At 36.6% G+C, this 22,746-nt stretch overlaps 1 protein-coding gene across 3 annotated transcripts in view; it reads right to left on the bottom strand.

The window, feature by feature from the left end:
- PNG1 (peptide-N-glycanase 1) overlaps nucleotides 1–22,099 on the bottom strand; it is a 286,311-nt gene extending 264,212 nt beyond the window's left edge. For all 3 annotated transcript variants that reach the window (XR_016363877.1, XM_089825430.1, XM_089825431.1), the window contains exons 1-2: nucleotides 21,798–22,099; nucleotides 21,658–21,711 (exon numbers count right to left, since the gene is read on the bottom strand). Coding sequence is in view for 2 of the 3 variants with exons in the window: in XM_089825430.1 (XP_089681556.1) it covers nucleotides 21,658–21,711; nucleotides 21,798–21,875 (132 nt within the window). In the remaining variant the exon portion in view is untranslated. The remainder of the gene's footprint in view (nucleotides 1–21,657; nucleotides 21,712–21,797) is intronic.
- Nucleotides 22,100–22,746: the final 647 nt, after the last annotated feature.

Here is a 22,746-nt window from a genome sequence, read left to right as displayed (position 1 = left end):
TTGATAGGTGGGGAAGTACAAGAGGATAATACACCCTTAACTAAAAAGAAAGTTAAGGAAACGACTGATGAGCAAAAGGATAGTGAAGAAAAGGAGAGAGGTGTAAAGATTGCTAAGGAGAGTAAACATGTAGAAGCCAAGGAAAGTGAAAAGGATATAGTTACCCACATTGACTTTGTTGTGAAAGACATTAGATAATGGGAGACTAAATGATATAGAAGGCAACTATGAACACTATAATGAAAAAGACATAAGAAAAGTTGAAGAAGCAATTGTTAGATACATGCATGATTTTCGAAAGACAATTAGTGAACTATATGGGTCAATACCAAAGGATCTCTTTATGTTAGTTGATGGAAGATGGAGAGTAGCATTGAAAATGAACAAAGAAATCATGGAATGAGCACTTATGGAGATAAGCTCTAGATTTACTAAAAACGATATTGAGATACTCATTGAATGTTATGTCCCCTCTCTAGTCTAACTAGTAGAGTCATGAGAGTTGGCCTATTATTGGAGTCTCGTAGGCTAGCAGTGGTGGATAGAGACTCATATTGGATACTCAGTGACCAGAGTTGGTTCTACAGTCAGTTTGAAAGCCAATCAAGGCAGTTCCTTAATTTTAGGGATTTTCCTAAATTTAGGAGGTTGTGGCGATGATCAAATTTGAGGCTCCTCCAGACCAATGTACGGTTTCAGTTTCAGGGTGGTAGGGTATGTTCCCTAGTTCCTAAGAGCATCCCTAGTTTTTAGGGATGGGACTGCCAATTGGCCCACATTGCCCGGCATCAGTCACAAGTATGTGACATGACCCGTTCACTGATTATTTGGTTGGTTTGGCTTTCCAGTTGTATAAAAGGAAATATTTTTAATATTTCCTAAGTTTGCAATTAAATAAATTAAAATAAAGCTATTTATATAGCTAATTGGAGTTATAAGGGGATTTTTGGCTTCATCTGGTCAAGCAAGCCTATGTGTTATAGCTCGTTGGAAAGGTCTTGAATTATTATATCTTATTTTCATCATTCGAAGACCTTCGAGCACCTAGAGCTATGTTATTTGAGGAAAGGGGTGTTTTTCCTATACATAAGGCATTTTAATTGAGAAGATATCATTTTATAATAAAGGGAAAGGCATATAGGCATATTCTCCCTTTAGGGTTCGATTGGCTTTGAGAGGGAGATAAAAGGAGATGTTGCTTCATTCTTTCATTATCTTTTACATCTTCATTCTTGGTATTTGCTATTTTGCTCTAAGGAGCGATTCTAGAGGTCTGGGATGCAAACCCTAAAGCCCGGCTATTGGGAGACAAACTCCAATAGGTGGTTTCAGTAGCATTCTACAATATTGTTTCAGTAGTTGACAGAGATTGTTAAGTTCAGCGTTGAGGGTGCTTGTGCATTGCACGTTGGGGGTCTTGTTTGGCACGTTGGGATCTTCTTGCTGCCTTGGCGTGACTATAGCGATCGTATGGCTGCCTTTTAGCTAGCACATGGTTTGTTGGTTGGATTACGTTAGCCATCTCTGTCCTTTTGGTGCGTGGCTGGTCCATTCTTGTAGCTGGCATCATCATTCTTTGTTTGTAAACACCTTTGCTGGCATATTGATTACATATCTTATCTGGTACGATTTGTAGCTATTCTGGTTGATTGAATATTATATTATTTGCTGTTGTTTTTAATTATTTGCCTTGGCGTGACTATAGCAGTCGTACGGCTGCCTTTTAGCTGGCACGTGATTTGTTGGTTGGATTACGTCAGCCATCTCCGTCCTTTTGGTGCATGGCTGGTCCATTCTTGCAGCCGGCATCATCATTCTTTGTTTGTAAACACCTTTGCTGGCATACTAATTACATATCTTGTCTGGTACGATTTGTAGCTATTCTAGTTGACTAAATATTATATTATTTTTTGTTGTTTTTAATTATTGTCTTACTTATCTGGAAAATACAAATAAGAAGAAACAATCACTCTGCAACTTCTATCTAATTCTCGAAGACAACAAGGAAAGCACAAGAAAATCTATTATTTTAATTAAAATTTACAGATGTTTAATGAAAAAATCCTTTTGGGATCTTTCAATGGTATCAGAGCTTGAATCCTGCCATCCTGTAGGTTTTCAGTGAAATTATCACAAGTTACTGAAAAGGGTTTGATAATTGATTTCAGCATTTGGCATCTATTTTTATATATCTTCTATGCATCCTAGTGGAGAAATACCCAAGTTTTACGAGCGCAGGAGAAACCAGTAGCGAGCAGAGGCTGCCAAAGACGCAAAGACACCAACCATGGGTAAGGCACAGGGTGTTGTTGGTGACGGCATGCCTACAGAGGCAGAGGAGAGAGTTCATGAGAACTCTAATGTGTTTCACAGCCCAGGATAGTCCAAACATTGGACAAATTACAGGAGACCTTGGAGCAGATGGAATTGGATAGGCATAGAGGTAGACAAGAAAGACAAGGAAGGAGTCATCATTCCCTTTTGGTGTGTGGCTGGTCCATTCTTGTAGATAGCGTCATCATTATTTGTTTGTAAACACCTTTGCTAGCATATTGATTACATATATTGCCAAGTACGATCCGTAGCTATTCTAGTTGACTAAATATTATATTATTTGTTGTTATTTTTAATTATTAATTTACTTATCTAGAAAATACAAAAAAGAAGAAACAATATTTCTACAACTTCTATCTAATTCTCTGAGACAATAAGGAAAGCACATGAAACTCTATTATTTTAATTAAAATTTACAGAAGTTCAATGAAAGAAACCTTTTGGGATCTTTCATTGAAACTAGCAGACAAGATTTCAATATCAAAAACAAATTCTTAAGAATTGTGATTGGAGATACACAAAGTGTTCATGATGAGACTGTAAAGAGGACAAAGCAAGAGTTCGAGTTGCTAACACCAACACAGAAGTTAGTCAGCAAATGTGCAAAGTATGTTGCTGACACCAACATAGAGAGAAGTTTGAGATTCTAACTTGCACTCTTCTGTCTCTGTCTAACTTCGCTCATCCAGATTCTATCCCTATTAGGAGATATAATCCGAACACCAGAAACCACTTCTCAAGAACTTTTTCTACAAACTATCTTTTGTAAATCACAAATAACTCTAACCAGTGTTCAACTTTTTTAATGTGCACTTGACCACTGAATCAGGACACACCATAAAACATGTCCCCAACTGTGTGTGAGCTCATCTTTTGTACCCAATTCGTATGACCTCAATCTTTGTCTGCTACTCAGCCAATCTTTTCAGTATGTTGACATCAATGACAAACATAGTCATGAATGCAACACACAGTCATGCCAAGTGTCTCTTCATTGCTCCAACAATGCTAGAATACTCCCCCATAGGAATATCATTAGCATTCATGCTAACAATATATACCCTACTTTGGAGAAGATTCAATAAAGTGACAGAAATGCAGGAAGGATAATCAACTTACCTAATATGAGCACAATGGATTCCATGGAAGAATTAGCAAGAGATTTGGATGAACATATCATTACGGGTGAACCCACAAAACAGGTATTTGTAAAGCTCCTAACAAGGCTACCTTTTAACTATAGTCAAAGGATTTGGGGGTACCGTCCCCACTATGGTTTTTACCTTCTAAAAGGGGTTTTCTACAAAACCAAAATACTGGTGTTATGTGTTATGAATGATTGGTGAGCTTATTTTATTTCATTGCAACAATTATTTGGTTGAATAGTGTAACCAATGATGCTAGGTGGTTTAAATTGGTAGATTTACTTTCATTCCATACCAACAGTGACACCCATTCCAAATAGTCATGAAGTTTTAAAACATTGTATCTTTTTCCAAATGTTCCAACATGAGTGGACTTGCTTCCATAAAGTACATGTGTTTCACTTTTCCTTGCAATTGACACATACTTAGCTTTTCATCATCCTCCACTTACAACTGGTACATCGATCTCACATAAGTAAGGATGTCATTCTTGACTTCTTGAGCTATATCTCATTGTTGAACAATTTTTTTCCACCTACTTCAAGACATCATTCTTGAGGGATTGTGTATAATGCCATCCTTGAAAATTAGCTTCTTGTCCCTTCTTTAACACTTTGTCTTATATCAACATGGGCTATGGGAGTTCTATTGTTGCTTGCAATCAAAAAAGAGTCCTCTCATTACTTGAGAGAAATTCTTCGCAACCTTCCAAGGTTGCCTGAATCCTTTCTTGGAGGGAGAGCATGGTGTCATAAGTCTGAAAAAACTTCCAACGAACATGTTTGCTTCCTCAAGTGTTCCAGCTACCCATTTCTTTGCTTCTTGCCATATTAATCAAATTCCTTCCAATCCATCCATCAATCCACAAGAACAAGAGACTAGAGGAACAAATGTTTGATCAGCTTTCCAAATCTAGTTCATCAATTGCCTAACATACTCTTTCAACTACTTGACATCTTCTTTGTATTTCTTTGTCTTCTTGACCTTATTAAATCATTCGTCAAGGACTTGAATGGATCCATGTGCTTCTTCTTTTGATCCAAAGGAAACATGATCAGAAATCGACTTTTACTTGCTTTTGATTCAATCTCGACCTGAACTAGCACTTCATTCTCTGATATAGGTGTCATATTCACTTACCTTGAGGATGTATCAACTGCTCCTACTTTTTCCTTATTTTGTGGAGGTTTTTGGCCTTTGGCTTCTTTCCTTTTAGTTCCCAGAACCTTGTCATCACTATTCTTGTTGCGTTGACTCTCTTGTCTATTGGAGACTCCTTGTGGTTGTTCAGATGTGTTATTGTGTTAGTTCTATAAGGATAAAATTATTATTGAAATATAGTTGAGTAATATATTATTATAATGTTTTATTGTTATTATATTACATTGTTATTTGGCATATATTTATTAGAATATAATTTATATATATATATTGATAAGTAGGAGATAATTTCCATAGCTAGTCAAATTGTGATATGAATATCTAGGTGATGCTCACAAGGGTGAAGCACCAGGACTTCCCGGGAGGTCACCCATCCCAGTACTACTCCAGCCTGAGCGCGCTTAACTACAGAGTTTCCTCCATAGTTAAACCCAAAGCTTGCAACCCTATTTGCAAAACCTTCACCAAGTGTTGTGCCTTATGAACCATTCATTAGAAAGCCCCTTAAGCTCATCAATTGATAAGTAGGAGATAATTTCCACAGCTAGTCAAATTGTGATATGAATATCAGGATTTAACTGTGTGATTTTGAGTCAAACTCGATGACCCATGTTTCATGAGTAGTGATTCAACATGAATCCATCTCTCATGAGAACAAATGGAACACTTAGCACTCATTGGATCTAGGTGATGCTCACAAGGGTGAAGCACCAAGACTTCCCGGGAGGTCACCCATCCCAGTACTACTCCAGCCTGAGCGCGCTTAACTACAGAGTTTCCTCCATAGTTAAACCCAAAGCTTGCAACCCTATTTGCAAAACCTTCACCAAGTGTTGTGCCTTATGAACCATTCATTAGAAAGCCCCTTAAGCTCATCAATTGATAAGTAGGAGATAATTTCCACAGCTAGTCAAATTGTGATATAATTTCCACAGCTAGAATATATATATATTACCAAATATTATATCGTGTACAATAACAAATCAAATATAATGTTGATTGTCAAAATTGGTTTGACCGGTTAATGATAAAGTAGTTGAAGTTGATCAACGTTTAAGGAATTGTTTAATTACACACTCCATCAAGAGCCACGTACCCAATGGGACGACTCCACAATGGAGTCACTCCCCATCAGGAACATGGCTCCCTATGTTCCTATTTATCCTTTACCGTCAAGCCTGCAAAAGATAGTAAACACATAACATTCTTCACTCTTCTAACTTTGCAAAGTTTGGCATCGGTATCAATACTTGAAAGGTTTCTTATACTATTCGAGCATCGGCATTAATACATTATCTTGTATATCTTTAGCATTCAATATCCTTAGTCCAGTTCGAATCTGCCTTCTCTTTCTTTGGTCTCTCCATGTCATCTTATATATAAGATTATACAAATAGTCTTTTTTATGTCTATCAACTACTTTCACTCTTCTTACTAGATCATTAGACGTTTTCTCACTATGATATATGTCATACTATTATAAGAGTATTATTGAAAGAAAGACTTATAAGATTATACAATTCAAGAATAAAGAATTGTTCCATCTAAACTCAACGTATGATAAATTTTACCATGGTATCAAAGCAAGTCTAAGAGACGTTCCTGGTCAAACTTACCTATAGTGCACCCAAATAATCTCAAATTCTATATTCTTAAAACTGGTGAACAACATGAGGCTAGAAGACAGGCTTGAAGGTGACTCGAATTTTGTAGGATGGAAATTGCGAATGAAGTTACCCTTGAAAGAGAACAGTTTAAAACAATTTATTGAAAAATCGGAACAACCGTCCAAAGGAAGTGATGAATTGGAAAAGTATGAAAGCGATAATACCAAAGCAATGAAATTAATTGCGGATGGTGTTAAAGACCATTTACTCCCAATCACCACAGAGATAGATACCGCACATTAAATGTACAAAGCTCTTGAAGAGATGTTTGCGATTAACAATATTAACAGAATTATCACACTAAGAGACAAACTCTCCAACATCAAGATGAATAAAGAAGAGAACATTGCGTCATGCTTCATGAGAAAAACTGAGTTAAGAAACCAACTGCCTACAATAGGTCATATCTGTAACGGCAAGGAACTAACCATAGTGGCCCTAAAAGGACTCCCAGTATCATGAGATACTTTTAGACAAGGAGTATGCTCTTGATCCAGGTTTCCTAAACTTGACGGACTCAAAGCTGATTGCATACAAGAAGAATGTATGCTAACATCACGAGGCATGGGCATCTCTTCTACAAGAGAAGATATACAAGTTCTTTCAACTCATGTAAATAAAAGAAAGAAGAAACAAAAATTTTAAGGACGAAGGAAACAGCCAGACTACTCCAAAATGCAATGCTTTAGATGCAATAAGTATGAGAATCCAGCATCTAAATATCTTGATAGGTTCAAGCAACAAGCTTCCATTGCAAAAGTCAACAACCATAATGAAAATTCAGAATATAATGCTTTCTATTCAGCTTTATCTAGTGAAGTATCAAACAGATCAAATACCTGGGTGATTGATAGTGGAGCATCCCAACACATTAGTGGCTTCAAAGAACAGTTAGATTTAATTGAAGAAGACTATGTTGATGATGTAACCATTGGAGATGACACCAGCCATCCTGTAAAAGGCATTGGAACATGTACTATAAATCTTAAATCAGGAATCTCAATTGAATTCACCATAAAGAGAAATTTGGTCTCTCTATTAGCACTTGAAGATGAAGGATACAGGATCACATTTATGGAGGGAAAAGTATTAGCTTGGACTAAGAACTCAAATATAAAAAAGCTCACAAAATTGGTTCTAGACATGGATGTCTATACAAACTAAACTCTTGGTCACCTACAGCTCTTATTCAAAAATTCCTTCAAAGAAAATGAAATCTGGCACAAGAGACTACATTTCCAAGGATTACCTTCCTTAAAGAAAATGGTAACAAGGCTACCCAAACTCCAACCTAACCATGAAGGAACCTGTAAAGGTTGTGCTCTAGGGAAGAACATTAAAACCACCTTCCATAACAATGAGAGCAAAACCAACGAAATCTTAGAACTTATCACACCGACTAATGCAAGCCAATGTTTGTTCCTTCCTTAGGGGGGTTTTTATATTACATCATATTTGTAGATGATCTCTCCAGAAAGACATGGATTAACTTTCTAAAATGTAAAGAGTCTGAAGAAATTTTGATAAAATTTAAAGAATTCAAAACTCTTGTACGAAACATCTCTAGAAAGAAAATTAAAGTTCTAAGAACTGATGATGGTAAGGAATATACTTCCGAGATCTTTCTTAATTATTGCAAAAGTGTTAAGATCAAGAGGGAGTTTTCAGTTCCCTACAATCCCCAACAAAATGGAGTAGTAGAAAGAAAGAATAGAACTATTGTCGAAGCTACTAAAGCCATGCTACATGATCAAAACCTCGAAACCTTCCTTTGGTGTGAAGCCTCTAACACTATTGCTTTTATTCAAAATAGATGTCCACAGTCTCATCTTGAACATAAAACCCCTGAAGAAGCATTGTTTGGAAAGAACCCTGATCTCAACCATCTAAGAATACTTGGGTGCCCTGTCTATATCCACATTCCTAAGGAGAAAAGAACTAAATTAGAACCTTCAGAAGAAAAATAGGAATCTTCGTAGGATACAATGAAACTTCTAAAGCATATCGTATATACATCCCTGGACAAAGAAGCATTGAGTTAAGTTGAGATGTTATATTTGATTAAGATACTGCTTACAGAAGATCCAAGGTTGAATCAAATGATGAAGAAACTCTAGAAGATTCAATTTCTGAAATTTAGAGGGAGAATCAAACAAAAGAAGATAACTCTCCCGAACCTATGGATATGACTTACATATCTAAAGAAAAGAAGAGACTTCTATAAGTCAAAAAACTAATCAAAGAAAATAGTTCAGCTCCTACTAATTCTATTAGAGAAAGAAATCGACCAAATATATTCTCTAGCTATATTGCACTCATGAGTGAACTATCAAAATCTAAACCCTCTAATGTGAAAGAAGCAATGAAACAACAAACCTGGAAAGATGCCATGACAAAGGAATATAAATCCATCCTCAAGAACCACGTTTGGGATATTCTTCCTAGACCCAAAAACAAATCAGTTGTATCCTCAAAATGGTTATTTAAAATTAAACATACCTCGGACGGAAGTATTGGCAAATACAAAGCTAGGTTTTTTGCGAGGGGTTTCTCTCAAAAGGAAGGAATTGACTATGAAGCAACTTTTGCTCTAGTAGCTAGATATGCCTCAGTTAGAATTGTAATAGCTATTGCTGCCTTAAAGGATGGAAACTTCATCAAATGGATGTCAAGGCCGCCTTTTTGAATGGAGTAATAGAAGAAGTTTATCTTGAGCAACCCAAAGGATTTGTGGTGCATAATAAGCGGTCACATATATGTAAATTAAAAAAGGCACTATATGGGCTAAAACAAGCTCCCCAAACTTGGTATGAACGAATAGGTCATCACTTAACTATACTTGGTTTCTCTAAAAAATGATGCAAACCCTAACCTGTACTTCAAAATACAACAAGGGGATGTGTTGATTCTGGTACTATATGTTAATGACCTATTGATTACAGGAGAATATCACCTAATTGACAAATGTAAACAAGACCTAGCATCTGAATTTGATATGAAGGATTTGGGACTTCTACACTATTTTCAAGGACTAGAAGTATGGCAACATGCTAATGAGATCATCCTAAATCAAGGGAACTATACACTAGATATAATTGAACAATTTGGAATGATGGAAAGGAAACCTATGAAGACTCCTATGGAAACAAATCTACACAAATTAAAAGAAGGAACTAAAGATTCTGAAAATGTTGATCCTACTCTCTACTAAAAAATTATTGGGTCCTTAATGTATTTAGTGAATACAAGACCTAACATTTGTTATGCAGTATATGTTCTAAGTCAGTTCATTTGTGAACCCAAACAAGTTCACTTAGTAGCAGCAAAACACATTCTCAGATATCTTTATGGTACATTGAATATGGCCTAAGATACACAAATGTTGAACAACGTCTAAGTGCATATACAAACTCTAATGGGGTTGGAAATTCCTTAGATCAAAAGAGTACATCAAGAGCACGCAATTACACTGAGAGGGGGGATGAATCAATATAATAAAAACTTGTGCCGATTTAAAACTTTTTATCCAAATAATTGTAACTGCTTGAATCAACAATTATGCATATGACACAATAACACAAAGATTTATGCGGAAACCCAATGCAACAGAAAACCACGGCAAAATAATTGCTTTATATGTATACTTGTTCTTTTACAATGATTTGTAGGCTACGACCTACTAGAGGCTTTGGACCCCTATGTTCATGAGCACTGACTCACTGGAAGCTCCAACCTACAAGAAGCTCCAACTCCCTTGGCTATCCTCGTGAGCACCAACTCACTCACACACTTATGTTCCACCTTGATAATGTTGCCCACTCAACTGATGACAGATGCTTTGGATTGCTCAATTACTTCACGCTTCTTTTACTTTGCTATATAATTTTCTTTGAATCTGTACACTTTGCCCTCTTATGCTTTTCATATGATAAAACATATTTTGTTTATGTTCATCCCTTTCTCAAGTGCTTCACGCAATTTGATGCCTTCATCATATATATGTTTTTATATCTGCTTATACTTTTTATTCTCTATACATATATATCAGATACATTAAATCTGGATATATATATATATATTCTTTAGTTGCCACTGATATTATACACTTACTTTTCTATGGACATTCCTTCTAGTGTTATGATCTTGCCCACCTAACTTGCAACACCGATATAATTTCTTCTCGCTCTGCAGTATAACTTTATAAACTTATATATCAGATAATAATCTGAATATATAAATACTTTTATTTACTAATTCTCTGCAATATATAAATATATATCCTATTTAACTATTTGAATATGTACTTTCCTTGTATTGCACTGCTGAATTCCCCTTTTTATTATTTCATTTCTACACACTCTTATTTTGCAAATGACATACTCTTTTTATATCTTCAGGTATAAGAGATGTGTCTCTTCATTAAACACTTAGATGTCTGTTTATTTAACAAAATCGCTCTCTTCATGATTTAATAATCACTTGCCCGCACTTTCAAATGCATCAAACATATTAACAAATGTCTTAATAATTTATTGGTTTCACTGAATTGTAATGTCCCCGTTTTGGCTGGCATCATTTTGCGTGCTAGATCAGTCTATCACGGACTCTGGTAGACGGGTGGTTGTGATGAGAGTCATTCTGGCGTTTATTTGGGGATTGGATGGTTTATTATGCTCTTGGAGATATTATTTTATTTATATTTTTATCATCATTTTTATACGGGGCCTACATGTTATAATTCTAAGTTGAGTTGCACTTTTTTATAAAGTTATTTAATTATAAAAGTGCATTGTAATGGGATTTTATAATGGATGTTTCTAGAAGTTCGTAGTAACTTCTTAGAAAAGGATGCTTCTAGAAGTCCTTAGTAACTTCTTAGAAAAGTAAATAAATAGAGGGCTTGGCATCTCATTTGGACAGACGGGAATTGATGATTCTACTACCATTCTCTTTGAGCATTTGTGGCACCATCCAGGTCTGCAAATATTCAGCATAGTCCTTGAGAACGATACCTCTCAAGAGATTGCATAACTGAGGAAGTGAAAGACCTTCTGAAGGGTTGCACTTTGGAAGTGGTATTCAGCCATTTCAAGTTGAGCTTAATTTGAATACTCAGACTACCTGAGGGTTTGAGTTTTTGGAAGCAGATCTGAAAAAAGCAGTCCGAAAAAGCATTCCGAAAAAGAAGATCCGAAAAAGCAGTTCGAAAAAGCAAAGCGAAAAAGCAGATCCAAAAAAGCAAGTGAAAAAAGCAGATCGGAAAAAAGAAAAGCAGAAAAGGCAGCATTGGAGAAAATTATTACAGCCATCTACAACCAGGTTCCTTTGTTAGCATTGCATATTAGGTGTTATAAATTTTAGCTGTAGGTGTGCATTATACCAACATTATCATTTTTGTAATCCATGTAAATGCCAAAAGTCTTGGCCATATTTCATGAGCTTTGTATTAGAAATTCCATTGCAATTAAGGAGATAATAGTTGCTGGTGTCATTTGAGCAATTCAATATCATTATCAGCTAGTTAGTTTGCATACCAACTGTTTGTAAAAATGCCAGTTGGTTGTAAGTGTTCATTTCTCATGTTTAGATCATATATATGCATTGTATATTGCCAAAATTAGTTGCACATTCATGTTAGGACATTGTCTAGTCAATTCAGAGTCTGCTTGCAAGCATTCTTATTGATGCTAAATGAAGGAAAGAGCCATAAAAGCAAACTGAAATTTTATATCAGTCATATGACCCTTGTATGCAAAGTGTTTTCTTGAACCTTAATCAGCATTTTGGGATCAGATTTGAGCAGGGTTAGTATAGTGGTATCAGAGCCAAATTATCCTACCATCCCAGTGGGTACAAACACAATGAAAAGGTGGTGATATGACAGATTGGAATGTTCAATCTTTAACTCATCATTATAATCTAAGAAGAACCAGGGCTCATCTAAACACAGGACAAGAGGAATAGGGAAATCTAGAGGATCATATTAATACAGGTGAACAGGTTATTGGCAATATGGGAGACAGGAATACTAGGGATCCTGGAGAGGACAGATTTTTATAGTTATTAGAGACCTTGGCACAGGGACAGCGATTAGCAAAACAAAGGGCACAGGAACAGAATTAGAGATTGGAGCTTATGATGCAGATGATGGCTCGTCAAATGGGGTTGAATGCTAACATGGGTGGTGGAAATAATCAAAATGGTAATAATTCGAACGGGAATAACCAGGATGGGACACAAAATGGATGTGAACAAGTTGGGAACAATGTCGGTCATGTACCCCAGCAAGCTAGGACAATGAGTTCAAGGCCCATGATTCCCACCTTTCCTCGTAGAGCTCCAAAGTAGCCGGAACCAGAGCCCCCGATCACTGATATATAAGATCAGCTGAGGAGAGATTGGGAAGCTGGAGGACCAGACTTTACTACTGCAATCACCTTTAGGGAGTATATGGATGTGCGGACGAAACATATGCCACATGGACACAACAGGAACCAAAATTATGAGCTATGGAAGAAAGTAGGGAAACTTCAATTACCATATTATGATGACTCGAGGAAGTCTACAGCAAGAGCCACATACCCGATTTAAATAATTCCTTTGACTATCAATGTTTAAGGAATTATTTAATTACACACTCCATCGAGAGCCACGTACCCGATGTGACGTGACTCCACGGTGGAGTCACTCCCCATCGCCGACATGGCTCCCCATGTTCCTATTTATCCTTTACCGTCAAGCCTCCAAAAGACAATGAACACATAACATTCTTCAATCTTCTAACTTTGCAGAGTCTAGCATTAGCATCAATACTAGGAGGTTTCTTATACTATTCAAGACATTATCTTGTATACCTACAGCGGTCAATATCATCAGTCCAGTTCAAATTTTCCTTCTCTTACTTTGGTTGTTCCATGTCATCTTGTATATAATATTATAAAATAGTCTTATTTAAGTCTATTGACTACTTTCACTCTTCTTACTGGATCATTAGAAATTTTCTCATTATGATATTTGTCATAGTATTATAAGAGTAGTATTGAAAGAAAGACTTATAAGATTATACAATTCAAGAATAAAGAATTGTTCCATCTAAACTCAAAGTCTAATAAATTTTAACAAGATAATTCCTCTTCAGGTTCTTCCACATCTTTTGTCAGTTCATGAGTCAATGGAATTCCTCTTGCTTCAAGCTTTTCTGTTTATTTGTTTGACCATGCTTGAGTGAATGTCTTAACTACCATCAATATTACATCAAAGCTCCCCTCATCTTTATCAAGCCAGTCAATATTAGGGATAGTATATTTCCTTGTCTCATAATCAGATTGGAGACAATTTCCATCATCCACAATTTGATATGAAAGCTCCATCCATTTGCTTGCTCTAATCAACTCAACTAACAAAGGTAAAATGATCTTTCCTTGATTTCATTGTCATCATTTGCCTTTTCCCAATGATCTTCCACATATGTCAAGTGCTTCTACTGGACTGCATAAGCTCCTTATTTGATGGTGTGGATCAAAGTTGGTTCTATTATTGTATATCCCAAATAAATAGTACTGAAACTCTCTCTCCACTGCTTTTTCTGCTTGAAGTGAAGGACAAGTTTCAATTAAGCTTCCAAGGTGGAATGGAAAAGATATCGCTGGCTTGTGTTTGTGCTTTTGAATTTTATTATATGTCAACAACTGCCTTACAAACTCCATTATCACCAACTTGTTTGGTGGAAACCTTGAAAGCTTCTTCGGGCATGTTGTACTCCCTAATACTCTAATATAGATGAACTTAGGAAACTAAGTGTACATGAACCATACTTCTTCATTGGATTGTAAGCTTCCTTTGATAATCTCTTTCGAGAGGTCCCTTATAATATCCTCACATTGTGCATATCAAAGACATCATTTGCAATCTTGAAGTAATCATTGTTTTGAAGGTGCAACAATGGGCAACAATCATACAACATGTATTGTCCTAGTCTTTTCCCATTATCCCTAAGCATTTCAATGCTTTGTACTTGCAAACCCATGTCGTCATGTACACCAAGTAGGAAGGAGTTCATGCAAAATGCTTTTGATTTCTCTGTGGTCCTCAACTATTTTCCATATTATCACTGATTATAAGTGCCCAATCAAGCATTTCCTCCACATTATATATATATTCTTAATGAAATAGTACATCCATGGTTCAAAAGGTGCTCTATGTGGACTTCTCATCATTCGATTCAACATGAGCATGAGATCTTCAATATTCTCCTTAAAATCGAACTTAATCAACTTTGGCAATTTGGAGTTATGTCTCACTGGTCTTGCTAGCCATTCATTATTGACAAGATTTATATAAGTGTTGGATTTGTTGTCAAAGTCCTTCATGGTCTCCTACTTTGTTTTGTAGCTATTGACCTTGTGATAAGGTATGTTGAAGGCATCTCTTGTGTCATCTTCCATGAATGAAATCACAAGACTTCCCTTTGAAGTGAGTACACGTCTTATGTGTGCATTATAGTACTTGGCGCATTTTAGCATCAACTTTGTCCTTTCAATTGTCACTGGGAAGATGGCAGCTTGTACTATTCCATTCTTCACCATCCTCATTGCCCATCTTTATGGATTGCCTTGAACATTCAATCTCTCACTAGATCCATATTGAAAGGACCAAGATTGGTATCATTTATCTTTCTCAACTTTCATGTAAAACTTGTCTTCGGAGTCATATCTTGTACATCATGCTTGAGTTGTGCTTGTCTTCATTGTCTCTAGTTCATTCCATCCTTATCTTATGTCATCTTTGATTTTGAGATCTCTCTGTCTTTATCAACTTTGATTTTGAATTCTCCCCATCATTAGCTCCTGCCATACAACAACATTATTTTTTTGCATTTCATACTTCACTTCAAATCAAAAGGAGTAATACCAAGAAATCAAAACTTATGATGAAGATACGTTCTACGAACATAGCTCCTATTAACAGCCCTTGAATTCAAATGCAGGGTTGAATTTCTTATTTTCTAAGGCCTAATGACATCTAAAATGAAAATTTGAGATTTAAATAATTCAATTGATGGCTTAAGTTTTTTTTTCGAATTCTTCATTTGGAAACAAATTCTCAGCCTTCTACAATCATCTACCTTGCAAATTATCATGAAATTCTGATTTAATGTGCTGAGATCTGGGAAAGTTCAAATTCAACAAGGCCTGATACATTTTCACAATTTGAAATACTACCATGTTTGCACAATTCATACCTGGCTAGGTCTCATTCTCCTAATAGGGTTTGGGCTTGCACTATCAATCTATCCTTATTTCAATATTTACACAAGTCTGATCTCCAAAAATATTTGATGCCTCCACAAATTCGATCTGCTCAATGGCAATGGGCTGCCCAAGGAAATTGATCTTCTCTTATTAATGTATGATCAAATTTTGAGTTGGTTGTTGATATCATTTCAACACCCTGCTTATATAGGTGTCAAGGAGATACACCCAATGTTTATAGGCACAAAGACTAGAGGAGATATCCCATTGTTAAGGCCAACCTAGCATTTGAATTTTTGAATTATTTAACCACCTAATAAGTCCGGCCTCTATTAAATTCATCCTCACACTTAATTAGTGATTTCCCTTTGCATTTAATGCTCAACTTCTGATTATGCTAACATGAATTGATTACTTTGATCGAACTTGGAGGTAATTAAACCTAGGTGGAAGTGAGATACTAGTTGGTCTCGATCCCATGTCTTTCAAGTCGTAAATCACCATATACTTGGGCACAATCACAAGTCTTTTCAGGTTGGAAATCACCATGTAGTAGTTGGGCATGATCACATATACTTAACATTGTTGAGGTCAGAAATTACAATGCAGTTGGGCACAAAACATCATATCATGGATTGGAAATCACAAGCTAGTTAGTCACAAAATATTATCATTGCCTTGTTCAAGTTGGAAATCAGTCTAGTGTTACACGCACGTGGAGGCGTAGCGGTGCGGGGGAACATCAAGACGAGTTTCGGGCACAAGAAAAAAAGGGCCTCAATTTGGGGATGGCGGGGGGACGGCGGGGGATGCGGCGGCAGGGTGCAAAGTGGGGGGGAGGGGGTTGCATAGTATATATCTATGACTGAAAATGCTAATTATGAAATGATACTTCAATATATTATATAACATACCAAATATAGTTGAATAGAGAAAATTGAAATGCGATTCACAAACCATAAGTTCAAACTTGAAACTTGAAACTTCATAACCATTACGAATGACCATTTAAAAAATTAACTTAGTTCAAGATACAAGATTCAAACTTCATTGTTCAAATATGAATATCATATATCATAAAGATGCCCATGATGACAATGAGCCGAGTAGCATGAAACAGTGAAATGAAATAAAGTGTCATAGCCATATCAAAGTGAGTACAATCAACAAAATGACACAATGTCAATAATGAGAATGGAATCATCCCCTATACCGAAGTCCTAATCATCACAAGGGTTAGCTTGCTTAAAAAACAAATTTAAAAAGAAATGCAAAAACTATTTTTTTTTTTTTAACTTTTTGGGCCATTCAGCAGGCCACACCTCGTGAGAACCCTGGGAGCACCTTGTGCGCACCCCCACACCTGAGCACCTGCGACGCACCCGAGTCTCACATTCCACCCGAGTGCTCGATCGATGCGGCTGAGGTGCAGCGGCACTTTTTCGACCAGCGGGGGTACTCGGGTGCATGATGCACCCGCAAGGGATGCGTATGCGCACCGAGTGCTTCGAGGTTTTGACTCGGGTGCACACACCCAGGTTACACTGGAAATTACCCCTTGATTGGGCATTTTTCATTGTCTTACTCAAAATTTGCCTTATTCATTAGGCTTGCACTTGATCGTGCACCATGGATTAGAAATGTTGTTGAACAAACTCAATTCTTGGATTTCAGAAAACAAATTGAGCTTGACCTTTTAAAGGCTGATCAAATTAGCACCCTAGTTAAGTACAATGATTCGTCATTTGTTTGTCAAGCCCTTAAGCTTGATTTGAAAATTCCCACAAAAATGGCTAAGTAAAGATTCAAATCCAGTTTGTGCCTCAATCATCTTCAATCCAACTTTCATTCTTTGCTTGGTTGTTCACACAAAATTGATTGAAAATTCGGTGTCCTTGATCGTGCTTGGATTTGTAAAAGCTTGCAAGGCTCCTTTAAGGTTCAAAGCATTGCCAGTATAACCTACAACCTACACCAACAGAAAAAGAAAAACGGGGTGGATCACATTCCCAATGGGGCGATGGTGTAAAGACCTCACAACAGTGTGGTTGAAGATAACCTCGTGCACTTGTAGACAATGGGTGGTTGGCTGGTCCATGCCAATAGTTACAAGCTCCTAATTAATTAATTCCAACAAATATTTGTACTTGCTAAGTCTAGCCTTACCCAATTTTTGTTCACTATCACTTGATTTTTAAACCCATATCAAGCATTAAGTTAAAAACATTCAATTTTTGTTGGCAACATTTTCATTTCAACAATCAGATTCCACGTGCCATGTTCTCTCTCCACTAACATTGCACATTCACTATCTGCAAGAACTTCTCAATTTGATTGTGTATAGTTTTTATACATAAACATTTTGAATTACACTTCGTGATCCATTTTTCCTTGTGCTCTCTCATGCTTTATTTCATCCTGATAGCGGATACACTTTGTGATCCATTTTTCCTTGTGCTCTCTCATGATTTGTTTCATCCTGACGATGGATCAAAAAGTGTGATTCGAAACACTGATGTAAAAAAACTATACACAATCAAATCCAAAAGTTCTTGCAGATAATTATCATGGATTGTGTAAATCTCTTCTCATTGATAACACATTCATTTTTCACTGGCACTGCTTTTTTTGGTTCTCAACTGTCATTGTGCTTCATTTTGCATGGACGGCGTTACAGTACAAGTGGATCTAGAGTTTTTAGGATGTAAAATTTCCATATATATTTTATATGTTTTTGAGGTTTAATTATACAAACTATTTATAGTCTCATTTTTTGCTTTGAGTGGTATATAAAAATGTGCACAAAAATAGAGAAAGATTTGCTTCACCAACTTAAGTAAGACTATCCATCAAAATTCACAACAAAAGACAGACAACATAATGTACCTCGTTGAGTACTTTGCATGCAACTCAACATCATAGATAGAAAAAGAGCTTATTACAAGTATTAGACCAAATCTAACCTATTATGTTAAAAAATTGCAGGTCCTTGGTGTTCTTGTGAAGCATCACAGCTGTTTGAGAATCTCACTAAACATCTCCAAAATGTTGCATCCCACCTCAATTAGCTACTGGAGGTCGAAAATATTAAATGCTTGGAGTTGAAACACCCCTTAATTATGCTTGCATGGTGTGAGTACCTACTAGGCTCCTTATACAACTGGACATGACTTGAAAGTCTTTTCAAAATGTCCACTTCTGAATCAGCTCTATAGCGAGCAAGAATTGATACCAATCCCTTTAAATCTATCCCTATTTAAAGCTCAAAAAATATTCAAATGGGTAGGGACTATGATGTATGACTGAAAACAGGGGTGTTTGACAAAATAGACACCTTGATGCAATGGTCTTCCTTAACTGCCAATTTTAGTGGATTGAGCAACTACAAACCCTTCCTCAAACTGCCATGACCCATTGGTAATTGAACTCGTCCCACTTGTACAAGGTAATTCAGTGGTTATTAACCCCAGAAGTGGTCACTTTTTTCAAAAACTCTTGCATATTTGCACAAACTGCAGATTGTTTCACCTCTTCCTCATAGCACCCAACACCTATTTTCCTTTGTTTTCTCCTGCATCCAACAATGTCAATGAGTTTCAAACCCCATTGAAGTCTTATGTATTGATTTTACAACCTCTGCAGCTTAGAAACAGGGATGACTTAAAATTTCACAATCTCCCACCGCATTGATGACATCAATAAGATTTATACCCTATTCAAAATGCCTCTCTCTTTCCTTGAAACAGTAGGCAAACACCTGTAAACCCCTCTGCAATTGAAGAGAAATTACAAGCAATTAAATCACCTCTTGTTGGTAACTTGTTTAACTCTCCACACTGGAAAAATTTTAAGTGATTACATTCAGCACCAAAAATGATCTCTAAATGGAACCACTCACAACCAAATGAGGATTTTCACCCGTTTCAAAATTATCTTAGTGCACTAACAATCCCTAAATGGGACTGCTCCATCAAATAGGAGGATTTCATCCTCAATTCAAAACTGGTGGATTTTTGTTCTCTAGCACAAACAACTTTTGCTCTTTCATAAATAAAATTATACACAAACCTCCCCCTCTAAATGACCAAATTCTCTCTTTATAACTTTTTCCAATGGCCCTTATCTTTCTTTTCCATTACTTTATTTTTTAATATTTCTTATTGCCATTTACATGCGTTTGTTAACTTAATAGTATAACATCACCTTGAGAAGGTTCATTCATGTAGTAAGATATTAGTTGCACTTTATTTATAAAGTTATTTCGAGCAACTAATTATTAATTTTTTTTTTTTAAATCATTACTCAAAAAGGGCACCTGACACAAGTTTAGATATTGAATGAAAACAGGATGCCTCCCAGACAATGCACCATACAATGGCACCATTTAAAACCATAAACTTAGGTGCACATTCAACATCCTGTATGTAGGTACTCTGTTTTCATCAAGGATCTATTAAGGCCCAGCGATCTCAGTACTTCAGGGATACGGCATTGAGGGCATCCATTAAAAAGCTTTTGTCACCAAGCTTGAGATGTAAAGTTCAATGCAACATATTGGGATTGGAATATTGAGCACATCCTACCAAAGACCTAAATTTTTAACACTTGGGGAGAGCCTAGAAGGTGGCCTTCTGGAATCAAATGACAGGAAAGCAGTTTACCTCATAAAGAGGGGATGGTTGCAGCAAACATGTCTTCCTATTTGTAATTGAAAAAACATACTGATACAATGCTTTATTGTCAAGACCGTCTGCAGTCAATTGATAACCTTCAAGTTATCCTTTGTAATGCCAGCTTGGAACATCTAGCTCTTCACCCTACCGACCATCTCTAAGAGTGGTGTCTCCCGTGCTATTTTTTGCTTCTTTCCAAAAACCTAGGGTAAATGTTGAAGCAAAAGCCCAGATCGGCTGAGCTCATGGGTCACCTTCTTGTTTATCAGTCGATACTTTTTTGTAAAGTGATCCTAGTCTGTCAGGACCTTTTTGTAATTGGTGTTGTTTGTATGTTTAACTCTTCGGCTTCTCTTGATTTTTAGGCTTGTCTGTAATCAATTTTCCATCATTGGGCATAGGCCCTTATAGAACCTACGACTAACCTAAAAATGACCCAAACGTTTCTATACCTGTAATCTACCACTTGCTAAGCTGATTCAAACAAGAAACAAAATGCAAAAGACTGGACAAATAAGGTAGAAAAAATATGTAACTCAAAATAAATAAATATTTAATTATAGATATTTACATAATATTTGCACAGCACATCTGTTTATGCATTAACTTTTCATCGAACATGCATTGATGTAGTACCAAAGTTCCCCATAGACTGCTCCACATTGTTTTGTATCTCCAAACTCTCCATTGTGCGAACGTGCATTGCTGGGAATATACAGTGAAAGAGTCTCCTGCAAGCTGTAGCTCGAAGGCAGCGAATATCTCCTCCATCCAAAACCAAGCCTGTAATTGAAAGGAGTTCCCAACCGCATATTCTGGGAGCAAGTCATTCATTTGCATCAATTAACCATTCATTTTAATGGTACCTATTTACTGATGCTGCTGGCTATTCCGTTAGTCACTATCTAATTACCCCTTCCAGAGTCGAAAATTTTCTACTAGCATGTACAAGACTCCCAATTCAATTCTACCTCTTCAAAGTAGCATGCATGTACAGTAACAGTTGTTTCCCACAATATTCAGTCATTACGAACTACTACTAACGATAAGATAAGATAATGAATCTTGCCTACTGCTTCTGAGAAATCGGTCTAACGTGCCTCCTCATCAAAAGAAATCAATTTACATCAAAAAAAAAAAAATCCAGACGCTTAGTAAAATGGAGCACGCTATCCAGGTTATTCCGAAAGCGATAACTTATTGTCAATAAATGCCATCTGGATGCAGTAAATTAAATGAATTCCCCGTGTGCTTGACAATTTTTATTCTAATCTCCCACAACAAGGAGGGCCCCTGGATAGAGGTGCTAACTATAAAACCATTAGGCGTAGAAATACCGCAATTGCCATTAACGAGCTAAAAAACAATTGGTAACGGATTCCGCCTCAAAGCATAATATAACGATGAAGGGGAAATGTAATAATACCTTCTGATCGTCAGGAGGGACAAGTGTGAGAGAATAGAGCTGGTATCTCAGGACCTGAAACGGGTTGTACTAAGAGTCATTTCCAGGATAAATAAAATTGAGACCTTTTTAATTATGCGTCGACTGAATTAACTGAATACCTCGAAGCCAAAGTCCGTGTCGTAATCTACGGTGTGCTCGTTTCCATTGTGTTCAATCACGAACCTCTGAACAACCATTTTGCAGATTCAAGCTCTCCAAAGACAATTACGGCTGTTGCCAATTCAATTCAAGTGGATTTCAACTGTCGCGAGCTGATTTAATTCACGCTTCAATTTCCACCCGACTAAGATTTAAGATCACAGATCGTAAGATCAACTCCCACCGCGCCAGGGGCGACGTACGTTGTGTCGCAAAATACCAAAAGTTGAGCAAATAGATTTCCGTCAGAATTGCCCACGACACTGGAAACTGCTATGCATTTCACGTTTTATGATGTCTCTTCTGCAGGGGTGTCGGCTCCTTGGGAATTAAGGAAGCACCCTGGCATTGAATGGTGAAGGACAGTCTATGGGATGGAGACTGCCTTTTGTTCCGTTGAATTTTCTATTTTTTGTGTACTTGATATGGACTGGATAATTGGAATTGAATAGAATAATGAATGAGTTTTGATGAGAGACCGGCAGTCTATGGGACCAAACAACATTCATGTTAAGATTTCTCAAGGCTGTTTCTTTTGTTGTGGATTTGCCTAGTGTGATGAGCATTCTATGAAGTTGGGTTGAGAATTCTATGAAGCTGGGTTCCTATATTGTGGTAAAAGTAAAAAGATAAATTTGTTCTATGGTTAAAATTTGTAAAGGGTAGATTTGATCTATATCTAAAATATAGGTTATTAAGAAAAATGAGTGAGGATTCATGTTGAATTTTTGGTTTAGGTTGTTAAATCAAAGGTTGAGGTCGAACATATAGGTCATTTGGTTTTAGATGGCGTGCAAGTACAAGGAAGTAATTTTGAGTGAGGATCCATGTTGAATTTTTGGTTTAGGTTGTTGAATCAAAGGTTGTGGTCGAACATATAGGTCATTTCGTTTTGGATGGCGTGCAAGT

This window comes from Cupressus sempervirens, chromosome 4, assembly GCF_028749045.1.
Source record: "Cupressus sempervirens isolate cs-2001-9-10 chromosome 4, ASM2874904v1, whole genome shotgun sequence".
Lineage (NCBI taxonomy): Eukaryota > Viridiplantae > Streptophyta > Pinopsida > Cupressales > Cupressaceae > Cupressus > Cupressus sempervirens.
The sequence above is the reverse complement of the archived record's forward strand: the minus strand, read 5'-3'. Positions and strand labels throughout refer to the sequence as shown.